This window comes from Nesoenas mayeri (assembly GCF_963082525.1).
Source record: "Nesoenas mayeri genome assembly, chromosome: 13".
NCBI classification, from domain to species: domain Eukaryota; kingdom Metazoa; phylum Chordata; class Aves; order Columbiformes; family Columbidae; genus Nesoenas; species Nesoenas mayeri.
The window spans coordinates 16,022,587-16,035,116 of record NC_137550.1 but is presented as its reverse complement, the minus strand read 5'-3'; the positions used below and the strand labels follow the sequence as shown (position 1 = coordinate 16,035,116).

The 12,530-nt window shown below is 38.1% G+C and overlaps 1 protein-coding gene across 1 annotated transcript in view; it reads left to right on the top strand.

The window, feature by feature from the left end:
• AFF2 (ALF transcription elongation factor 2) overlaps positions 1-12,530 on the top strand; it is a gene marked incomplete at its 3' end in the record, with an annotated part of 325,091 nt that overhangs the window by 246,446 nt on the left and 66,115 nt on the right. The window contains exon 9 of the mRNA XM_080352396.1: positions 7,677-7,714. Coding sequence (XP_080208522.1) covers positions 7,677-7,714 — 38 coding nt within the window. The remainder of the gene's footprint in view (positions 1-7,676; positions 7,715-12,530) is intronic.

The window sequence follows — 12,530 nt, the reverse complement described above, 5'->3', positions numbered from 1 at the left end:
TATATTTAACATTCAGTATAAATGTAACGTTCCATATAAATTAAAATCCTTCAAGTCTTTAGTCCTGCATGGGAAATAAATGGGTGGCATGAACAATAGCAACATCAATTCACATCTTTCCGACACAGCCACTGCTGGTACTCTTTGCTCCTTCTCAAGTCTGGAGAAGTCTTCATTGATTTAGAGTAGGGAAGAGGCTAAGGACGGGTTGGACTCCCAAAAGAATGAGATAAAAGCCTTTGCCACAAAGGAAAATCTAAGGGCATAAACTACAAATGAGCAGGGGTACAAAGGGCTGTTTCTGAGATATCTGCCTGTCCTCCTTGCTGTTTTGACACAGCAAGTTATAACTTGTGTGAACACTGCAAAAGTAACAATGGGACATTGCACATTAAAAGTACACCTCAGTGTAAGATCTCAAAACATCAGCACTGGTCAGGTAAGTTTCAGGGATAGAGATACAAAGAATTACTCTCCTGTTAGAACTGGGAAACTGAGGATTGCACAGGCTGTGGACACTGTTGGCAGCTGCACCGGGAGGTCGCAGGAGATTCTTTGAATCGAGCCTTTTGCTGCTTATTTCTTGGGGGAAGTTCAGAGAAGACTTTTTCTTTCCCTTATAAATGTTTCTTGACCTTTTCTCTGTTTCTTTTGCCTCCTCAAGATTTTCAATCGTGTTAATAACATGTTGAAATGCATCTATGGACTACACCCAACAAATAATGGTTTGGGTTTTTATTTATTAGCCGTCAAGAGGGCTAATAAAACACATCAAACACACATTTTAGAAAAATCATCATGAAATAAGACAAAGACAAATTCTGAGCTTTGTTCCTAGCTAGATGTTTTGTATTTTCAAAATAAGATTATCTTCTGCTAAACCTAGGTCATTATTGGTGAATTTGTAACAGAGAATTGCTAGGAAACGATGATTCAAACCAGAATTTCAATTTAGAATTTTTTTGTTAGACATGGACCATTCAGTACAATTTTCACAGCTTTTTCTCTCATCAAGACTGTATATTTGTTTTTCAAATGAAGCAATTCTCATGAAAAGTCTGGCCTCACTGTAGCCAGGAGTTCTGTTCTCTGTCACAGAACTCTGCAATGACCAAGTCAGTTGGTATTGTCAGAGCACTGAAATCTCCTGACTTCATGAGACATTGATGAGCATTTTGTAAAGCAACTTGAAAATGTTTTTTAGGACTGCAAAAGTTGAATCAGTAGAATTTCTGATGTCTTTCTCCAATTTCTCCTTTGTTGGATGGAGGAGTCAAAATTAGGACAATTAGCAACTTCCCATCAAAAGCATCTTTTAAAGAATCCAGCGTATATCAGAATGATTGGGGAATGAAGGCACTGTTTCAAGCCTCTTCTGTCAAGGTACATGGGTACTTAAGTCCAGGTTGTGCCTGAAATAACGGTACATGTTATGTGTGTTATCTCTGAGATACGTCTGCTCACTGACAGCCATAGCAGTCTATATTGTAAAGTTCACCCAAGACAGTGAGTAAACTGAGACCTGTGCCACAAAAGCAATAATGTTTGTAATACCCACTCTAGCTAATTTAAAACCAGCTCAGGTACGTCTACACAAGCAACAAGCACTCCTCAGAGTGTAGTACGCACTCAGCACGTGTAGCTCTTTTCTCCATCTCTTAAAAAAATATAGAATAATCCTTCAAGAATGGGAAGTGGTCACATTTTATTTGCACACTTCCTTAGTTTGATTCCCACCATTGGCCTGATGGAAATGTAGGGATTTGGGAAAAAATGCTGATAGAAGTCCAAATATGTCTGTGTTGTTGCGCAATTAAAAGCAGTTCATTTATATCAGGGATGAAGGTGACTCCTGACCCACAGACAGACTGGTTTAGATTTGGTCGCTTGAGCTCTGTTTTTCATTTTACCCAGCCTGCACTACACCAATTAAAATTAAATTTCTAGTATTTCAAGTATTCTTGAGCATCTCACTGTGAAGCCATGAAGGTTACTGCTTTGCTCAAAGCCATGATGAGAAGCTCTCTGTAGTTCACACACAGTGAGAGTTCAATGAACCGTTCTGGTTTATAGATACCACATGATTGTTGACTTGATATTTCAAAAAATTGATCTTATCTGATCCATCCCACATGATTGGCTTCTGAAGGAAAAATGCTTATTTTTTAAAAAATATGACATGATGAGGAGAGTATCTTCTCCATTGTTTCTGGTCCTAAATACAGAAACACTGGGCTTTTTGTCCTCGAGGTGAGATTGACCTGGAACATTGAACACAGAATCTCGAATACAAGGTTGTCAACTTCATGTCAAAGGCAATTAGCAAGAAAGAAATACAATCTTTTCTATTGACATTAGGGGACAGGTAGAGGAGAGTGTAACCAGTGACGTATAGGAAAAAACAAAGACCACAACACACATATTTGTGCATGTATCACATGTATCATCACTAATCCTTCAGCTCTCAAGTTTGGGCTATCTGATTCCCAGCACAATTATGGATTATTTGTTTGCTGCACACTACATTCTTCTCCTCCCCAAGAACTTGTGGTTAGCACTAACTGTGTCAGTACAGAATCAGCACAGTACAGTTTGGTCAATACATAGTGGGTTTTGGTTTGTTGCTTAGGATCATAGGCAAAGCATTCTGCATAAATACAAGAATGATATAATTTCCAAGACAAATTATAATCTGCAAAGATGTATATAGATACACATAAAACTATCTATATAACTCAACTAATAGGGAAAGTTTCTTTGTTTTTGTTGGATTGTTGAATTGGGTCTCCAGGGATTCTCTTCTATACCTCCAGGACAGGAGAACAGCGTGGTGGGTTGTAAGCTTACTTATGCGGAGTCACTTAGCTATTCACCCAAGCATACAGAGCTGGTTACAGACTGGGAGATTAACCTGTTAGAGTGAGATTTGCAGCAGTTCATGGAAGAAGTTAAAGGATGGAGGCCTTCCTTCTGCCAACACGTTCAGTGGCGTGAAGTGCCATCTGTCTCACTCTAAGAGACTCTTTGAGGCTCAGCAATTGTCGTCTTACGTGGCTGATCAGTCCTTCTGAATCAGGATGGTGAGGAGGCATTCTTAAAAAATACTTGTTGTGTAATCTCACTGTATCAAAATGAAATACTTCTCACTGAAAATCCTGGATTTTCGATTATGCAATGGAAAATATGTTTTTCCTTTGGATAGTAGACAGTTCCTCTCTAACACTTGGCCAAAAATCTAGTGTGCCTTCTGCAGATGCTGGTTATTTCACTTTAATATTTCTGAGCCAGCCTCTTGTCAGTTCTTTCTCCTCAGGTCTTTGTGGTGTACAAAAGTTGTACTGACTGGAGTAATTTTTTCTGGTGCTTTCTAACCAAAAGCCAGTCTGGTAACTGATAGTGATGAAGAAAAGCATCATTTTTCACATTTTGTTTCCTTATGCTCAATGTAGAAGCAGTTTGTGCTTATTCTCATGTTTATTCTTTTGTACGATAGTTAAATACCTGCTAACAAAAAAAGTTTATAGGTATATCCACACTGCAAATTAAGTAAAGCACAATGCAGGTGGTTCTTGAACTAATGCTGGAACAACTAGCATCAAAATCAGGTGTAATGAAACATAAGAGGTAGGAGTCATTCACAGTTATAAAAGTCATGAGCAAATACACTCTGATGGATGATCCTCTGTATCTTACTGCTTTTCATGTATTCATCATCTTCTTTCTTCATCTTCAACACAAGAGTCAGCTGTTAAAATAAGGTCTTAGAGAGCAGGAGGACAATTATGGAAAGGCCATAACTGAAAGAAAAAATCTGAAGGAAATTAGAAATTAAAGCGGAATGATTGTCTAGTTCACTCTGGCTTCCTTTTTCTAATAATCCTAAATTATTTTAATGCATGTTTTCAAGCTCAAAATTAGCAAAGGTCCCATGATGTAATTCTCCTAACACCCATTGAATATTACATTATACCAGCTCAATTTCATTCCAGTCTCTTGCAGCATCATCTCCCACTCAGGGCACATGTATCATATTTTAGGGACCTCCTACCTGCTCTGTTTCCAGGTAGTTCTTTTAATATGTAAAGTTTAGGAATCGTTGTGGAGTTAAAACCAGTTTCTTATTTGTAAAGGCCTAGGAATATAAGATAAAAAATAACTCTTAAAACATGTTTGTCTTTGAAATATCTTAAATTAATAATCAAAAGCTCTCATCAAGTCTAAAACAAATCAAACTCAGTCATGAAGATGAGAAACAGGAATTATTAACGAAGTAGCGAGGCTGATGGAGACTCAATGAGATCATTTTGTTCAAAGATTAAAGGCGATGAACACTGAAATAGTTGAGGAGAATGGCTATGAACACATCTGACTAGAGCTGCTAAATTCAGTAATGATCAAAAGTTAATTATCAAAGCAGAGAGAACTACTCAACACAGACAATTTGAGTCAATAGCTACGCAGCCCAGAAAAAAAAAAAAAGTAATTTGAAAGAAGTATTTTCCTATAATGAAGTTATATAAAAGACTTACATTTCAAAGAAACCTGCCTAAAACAAGATTGCATTCTTCCTGATCAGAGAAAAATAATTAGCTGTAATTGACAGACCTGCTGCACACCAAATATTTTCAAACAATATGTTTCTGCATCAAAGCTTAATGTGTAGAATTACTCAGTGTCACTTTGATTTTGCCTTTCTTTATCTTGTGCCATTGGGCTTGCTTATGAGATCGCAACAAACACGCTTTGAAAAATGAATGAGCAACACCTACAAGACAAATAAAACCAGGAGGTCAGATCCTGCACTTTTTTTCTCAAACAGCATCCCTGCCATGTATTCTGTGCTGTGTTTAACATCACCATGGTCCCACTTAGAGGCAAATGGAATCATTTGTAATGCTTCATCGTCCAACAGATTAACCTGAGCACTTACAACATTTGTTTAAAACTCTATATGACTAAGCATGTGCGTGAAGGACACTGTCCCTCCAGCATGTGTCTCTTCTGAAGACTTAGGAAAAGTACCTTATCTCAGTAACAAAGAGAAAAACATTTGGAAATTCTCCATGTAAAAATCTAAGGAAAAATATACACTAAAATGTTCATGGTCCAAGAAAATAAAATACATCTATAATTCTTTATTCCTAAAGCTACCACATTTCTTTCAGGGTAAACAGTTGCCATCAACATAGCTGAGTAGTCAACAATCAAACATCCCGTTTAGATTCTGCTCTTTAATATTCAATGACTTTGACATTGCCAGTTCTCACTCCCTGAAATATCTTCATCTTTTTTAACCTTTCATGCAAACAGTTTAGCTCACATCATCATGGACATGCCTTCCAGAATATCTTCTGCTTTACTTTGTATTAGAATCAACTGCATTATTATTATTAACTTGTGATGCTAGACATTCTTCACTCCTAAGTTTTATTTATCTGTACTTTGATGTCAGTTTTTGCGTACTGATTTTTTTAATAATTCAGGGGAAGAAAAACTGATTTAGATGCAAGTTTCACATGCTTGAACCCAGAATTGTTGTAGTCCAGCTATTTAGCATATTGACGGGTCAAGCAAAATGTCACTGTACAGTAAAGAAAGAAACAAACAAACAAAACCACCACCACCACAACAACAAAACAGCAACAACGAAGCAACTTCTGCCAATGTGGAAGGCTGTTTATGAGCTTTGAAAAAAAATGTTAGTTCCCTGCAGAATGGGAGTGAAACTTGGCATTTAGTGGGAGGCTTGGGAAACCGAAATGCCATTTTTGATGGCATTTTAATCCGCTTTAAATTAAGCATTTGTGTGTTGTTACATGTAGTTTATTACTCAGAAAGGTTTCTTAATAACATACTTCTGACTACATTTGCACGTGGCAGCTGAAAAAGGGAGATTTGGGAAAGAGGCACAACTCACATTATCTAGCTAATGAGGCAGAGACCTCATTTCATCATAGGCTTGTTTGAGAGGGCATAATTAGGTTTGGGTCTGTAACACTTACTTGCACAATCTTAAGTTTAGCATTTCGTGAGGTTTAAGTGTCTTATTTAGTGGCCCTACTGTACAATTAATATAGTTGTTTCCTATCACACATTCATTGATGGATTTTTTAGATGGAAAGCATAATCCAAATGTACCAAACACATTTTTCTTAGCATACTGGGAGCCAGCTGTTGCCCCATCTCAGCTCTAATTCTCCCAAATTTTAAATTCATAATTAGGGTTTTTTTTCATGATTTTAAACATGGATTTTAACTTGGCTATGATTGGAAGCAAAAGGGCCAAAACGGCAGGTATTTTGAAAAACTATCGCCATGGCGGAACCCAGAGGAAAAGTCATTCTGGCAAAATTGGGAACCCAGTTGTGCGGGTCCAAGAAGAATCAAAAATTAGTCAGTTTTCATAAAGGATTTAATTCCTCAAGGGTTTGTGTGAGCAGTTTTCAGGACCAGTAATATTGGCAGTTCCTGTGTGGGAACCATTTTACTTGCATCCCTAAGCATAGCAGAGATTCGAGTGCCTCCCCAGTCTTCAGGTTTGGTAGGCTTTGTAAAAATATCTCAGAAGGTAATTAACCACTAAAGCTTTCCTTACTATAATACGTTTATGGATCAGTTGTCTTAATTCTGCCTTTCACCGCTATCCGTGCTTGTAATCTCACTAACCATCTGACCGCGTTCCACATTTAAATCTATTACAGTCTGTTCTGCAAATGCGAGGAGGAATTCTCTGAAATGGTACGACAGCACTGGTTTATCTGAATGTGATATTTCAAGCCCTCTTGCATTAAAATGTTATTTACCTATTCTGAAAAAAATCAGAAGGGGGATGCAAGGTTGGTTCAGATTACATAATTATGCCACAGAAGCATTTAAAAAAAAATCTCCACTAAAATCTCGAGCAGCTTAAGCTGTGTGATAGACTGGTGCGGCTCTGCCATCGGTGCCCCCAGCTGTGTTGCTTAGCAACATTTTAATTCAAGAAGAATCGAAGGAGATGAAATCCCCGTGGAGAGGGAAACAGAAATAAGAGGGCCGTTGACAGATGATCTGAGTTGTTTCTTCTAATATACTGTGAAGATCACTGGCTCTTTTCATGAATGATAAATGGACTGTACACAGATCAATGGGTTCAGCAATAAACTGGAACCAGGCTCCATGTCTGAGGTGGTGCAGGCCGAGAGGCCCAAAGATTTACTCATTCAGATGATTTGGAGTGTGTTTTCTCAAAGGTTTCACAAGAGGAAATTGATCTGAACATTTGGTCATCCTTTGCCCTTTTCTGTTGTTGGCAAATAAAAACTGTTCGGGAAACGGAGTCCATTCTTCCCTTTATTTTTCCCTGTTGTTCCAGATATGGACAGATAGCTTGTGACAAAGGGGCCAGACCTCAGAGCGGGAAATGAAGTAATCACACTGAATGAGCAGTTCCTAAACACTCGTGGCCATTATAAACAAACAAACCACACTGATAGCACAAACTGGGGCAGAAGTATTTAAAACTGGTAGCACTATCCCTCTGAAAGGGTCTGGCTCCAGCACCCCCCTGCCTCGGTCGGGGCTGCTTGGGTGTGCACGGCTGAAGAGCATCCATGGGTTGATATTTGCTCACGGCTTGGTTGTGCTTTGGTGTGTCACTTAACTCTTTGTTTCCCCCACCCTTCTTCTGTTTACAGGCTGCTGAAAAGACAAAATTGAGAAACATTCCTGTAAAGTAAGTTTTTTTTATATCCATTTGAAAATACAAGTTTAACAAAGTTGTGTGCAATCACTAAAAGGACTAGGGCAGTAAGAGGAGTGATGAAAGAGATAATAGAATTCAAGTTGCCCCTAATCATAGCTATAAAAAGGTCAATATCATTGAGGAAAGCTTTCAATTTCTCATGTGTCCCTAATGATTGCACTCCCCGAGTTTCATCCAGTTTCCATAAATTAATGTGTTGTCTACGAATAACTGCCAAATAATATCACAATCATATTACGTACAAAGTGCTCCTAGCCTTGGGGAGGTTTGTACATGCTAAAAAGATTGTGATTTTTAATTGCAATCCCTGAGAAGTTCTGACAGGGGGGAAAGAACTAGGAATGTGCCAAATGATTTCTAGACATATGGAAATATCTTGCACCTATGTATCAAGGCTTTGCCATCCCGTTGATTAAGAGCTCTTTCTCACTCTGTGTGTGCATCTCTCTCACACTTATACACACGTATGTTTCTGCTCTTTACAGTAGGGCTCCGTGAAGGATGAGCAAGCTACCAGGGAGCAATTTCCAGGGCATTTTATGAGAAGTTCTTAAATCCTAGGGCACTAGCAGCAACACTCAACCATTTATCATTGAATTAGGAAAGTTGCTATATAGATGTCCTGGCTCTTTGAGGAAAGGCAATTTCAGTTAAAGCTACCAGCAATCGGTGATTCTGTTTAAATAATGAATACTTCAGTCTTAATGGGTGCTTATGTACCAATAAAACACGTATTTTTAGCTTCTGTAGGTGATCATTGCAGTTTAACTAAGTCCCAGTAACAGTATATTCCCATTACAGACAGAGGAAACATTCTTCTTTTCCTAGTACTTTGCTGATCATACTGGCTTTTGGACTGGAGTGCTTTTATATTTGTAAGAACATGCACTGACAAGACTCACAAATCATTGTATTTTAACACACATAACAAAAGAATATAGCTCTACTTCTCACTTGGCTTCCATTGTGTATAGACATTTACACCTTATACAGTGAACGCAAGATGTGTATGAAGACTTGGAGTGATTAGGCAAGGTGCGAGTTAGTCATAAACCACTCTCTCTTTATGTTTCATTCAATCTGATAAAAATTAGAAATAGGATCCAACAGGGACCTGGTAGCACACGAAACTTCTAATAAGACAAGGGACATTTCTTGCCTCCAGAGCTAGTTCAAATTCAGTGCAAGCTGAATTAAAATCCTTGTTAGCTGGTGATTGCTTAAAGAGAGTGTGAAATGCGCTGTGTTTTCACCTCACATTCTAGAGGATCAAGGAGTTTCAAGGTGATGAGACTCCTGGGGAACAACTCCAAAAAAATAATTTGTGGTTCATTCACTTAAAAAATATAATTTTATTTATAATCAAGTTCTCAAGAATGGCTCAACTGAATTGAGTTTTCCCACATATGACAGGGATGTTGAGCCTTGCAGTCATTAAACAGTGTGTATGTGACCACTGATGCCCAATTAATCTACCAGGAAGATTTGGGAGGTGGGGGGGAAGAGTTATTTAGGTTAAGTGATTCCTTTATGGGACTCGAGTAAGTGTAACATTTTGAAATGGAAGAAGGCCAGATGGACAGTCTTTCTACCTACCTGTGCTTATTTCACCCTGTCATGTTTCCCCCAACTGATTGTTTAACTTCTCTTTGACTATGTTCGTGGTGGCAGCTTCAGTTAGTACCATAGGGAATCCATTATACATATTAATTACACTCTTCATAACATAACAGCTGAAAAATCTGCCTAGTATTATTCAGTGACATGTAACTATTTAAGGTACCTGTACACAATTATGATTGTATGCTAAAATATTACCTCACAGGACAAAAGTAAGAATAGTGTCTTTAAGAGAGCAGTAATAGATACGGGTTGTGTTTATATGAGCATCACTGCCACACTTAGTACATGCTTGTCTAGCTTTTAGTTGTTGCTTTTGTACTTCTCAAATGTCAAAGAGAACTTCATTTGAATTTTAGTGTTCTTCAGCTATGCAAAATAAAGTTAGTAGCTTCCATTGTCATAAGGGCTGAAAGCTGTACAGATTCCTTCTACCATATGTGACTTATCACATAAGTTTTTAAAAACACATTTCTGTTATTAAGACATATGTGACAGTACACTTCTGCAAATGTGAATTGCTTTTGGCTAAAAGCCATGCACTAATAAGTTGAGTTGAATCTAACTGTAGTTGTCATCTGTTACAATATATGTATTTTTTTACATATATAAATATATATATAAAATATTCATGGTTGTCATTAGCATAAAACATTTCCTTGCTTTTACACTGTCTTTATATAGTTCTTGTGTTCCAAAACTAGAATCAGAAATCACTCCTTTTTAAAGACCGTGGTTTATAGGGAGTCCTTGTACAGCGCCTAATAGTGCCGCTCTTTAACGTATTCATTCAGGAGCATGACAAAGATTTCTGTAGAAATGGTCTGTTTACTTTTCATTGCTCAGTTTATTGATGTTGCTGGTTTAATGTTTGGGAGGAAGTTTACTGTTCTTTTTTGTTCTATTGAATCTCTCCAGCACTGATGGAGAGAAAAAACAAAACAACAAGGATGTTTCCTTACTACAGCTCAGTAAGGCAGCCAAACAGGTGGTTTCTTCATATCCAAGTGCCTATAGGTGCTTAGACTAATTGGTTTGAACTTCCTGATGGCCAAGATAGATGGAGGTGGCATTTGGCTCCTTCAGACTTGGTCTCAATTCCATGTTGCTTGTGGCACTGCAACACACAACATATCCATAGGAACTCGTCTTTATGTGTTAGTAGCATCATCTGAAGTGATATTACTATAAATAAGCACACAGAAAGTAGCTAAGAAGTCTGTGTCTGCAGAACTGTGGGGTTTTTTTGGGGGGATGGAAATAGTGCAGTTACTTTTAAAAAAACATAAGACCCTTTTCTGTCTGTATGTGGCACCAAGGTGCAGAATCCATTATGTTTAACTTATCCTCTTCTGCCCTTGTCATATAAGGAGCACTTGCTTTCTCGCACTGGTTTTATCCTAATTTACATTGAGAGCCTGTAGTAGAAAAGGGATTTCCTGGATGCAAGTCCTAGATACTTTCCTACTCAATTGCTGGTCCTTCTCATGCTATTCATATCCCCGAGTCTGAAAGAGGTAACATGACTTAAACAAGTTTACCCTGTGGACAGTTTATGATTTCTAAAGAGCTGTTACATGATAAATGGTTTTGAACTAGGACACATCCAGAGGAAATAAACTTCTATATACCCTGTGATTTGTTAGAAGATAGAGAAGACAGCGACATTGTTAAAATTCAATAGCAGCTTTGTTCTGAAACCGAACTGATGATCACTCTTCCCAGTTTTTTTCCAGACTTGGTAGATAATGGGAGCCCACATCAGCATAAAGCCTAGAGGAATCATGCTTATGTTGACTTGGACCACATCACTTGTCTTTTAGCAGTGGGTTAAGTGACAGGACCACCTCAGATCCTGATGTCATCCAACACTATGGAATACGAAAGTTTTGTAGGAGAAATTAGGTTTTTAAAATGGAAAATTAATGTCTTTAACACTGGTCCATGTAGTCCATGGACTGCTATAGAACTGTGAGAATGTTTAAATTGACTTCTTGCTTCAGGGAAGAAAGCATTGCCTTCTGTGTGTGTCCTTCATACTTCCTTCTTTTATAGTCCCTTAACCTTCAATAGAAAGCAATGGCATTTTCCCCAAATACCTTCATATACTTAAATTTGTTGTAGATGTAATGACTTCCAGATACATGTTTTGGGATTATAGCCAGTGTTAAAGTCCCACTGCTATATTTTCATAATTTCCTATCAGGCACAAGTTTGATAACCAGAAGGACTTCTTGTGTTTGTTGTCTTTTCTTGCCATAAAACTCCTCTTCTCCTCAGAAGGGCATCTGACTTGACTTGGTATGGTTTTCTGTCCCAACCATCATTGTAAATGCAATCCATTAACATTTGATATTTTGACATTTCAATTGACCTCTCATTTGCAAAGCGCAGTGGTATTTTTCATGGCCTTTTCATCCTTGATTATACATGGAATAGAAGTGACTGTTTCTACTGTCTGCACTTTAAAAAATATCTTTGTTTTACCAGCTGGAGTGACACCTTGTTTTTCCCTCCCTTATTCAGCATGGAAGGTCTGAGGTCTAAGCAAGTCATGCAGAGCCAGAGGATTTTCTTATTGACTCACTAAGCGGGAGGGCAAGCAGGTCAGACTCTGAGGGTCAGCTAATGTGTGCTGTAATAGCAGTAGCCGTCAACAGATCTTTGCTCCTGTTGGCAAAAGTGCAGGCCAGTGGGCTAGGTCTGAAGGTTGGTTTGTTTTTAACCCATCAAATCAGGCACTTGTAACCAATGGAGGCACGAACGGGGTGGTGTGCCATTGGTACACGTGCTCAGCTCTTCCACTGCAGGGTGTCTTGTGTCCTGTATTTAATCAAAGAAGAAAAAAAGCTTGTCATGTCTAGGTTGGAAAAACCTCCCTTTCATGGATATTGAATGGGAGGATGGCCATATATACATATAGGTATTTATGTATATATGTACACACATGCATACGTAGACACCTATAGACGTTTGTGTATGTGTACCTAAAGGACATTTACTAAAGGACTTAAACCACTTATGCATACGTAGACACCTATAGACGTTTGTGTATGTGTACCTAAAGGACATTTACTAAAGGACTTAAACCACTTTTAAAGGAACAAAAAGCCCAAACTTGTTATAGTTCTCTTTCTCAGTAAAACTCCCAAGAAATTTCCACACC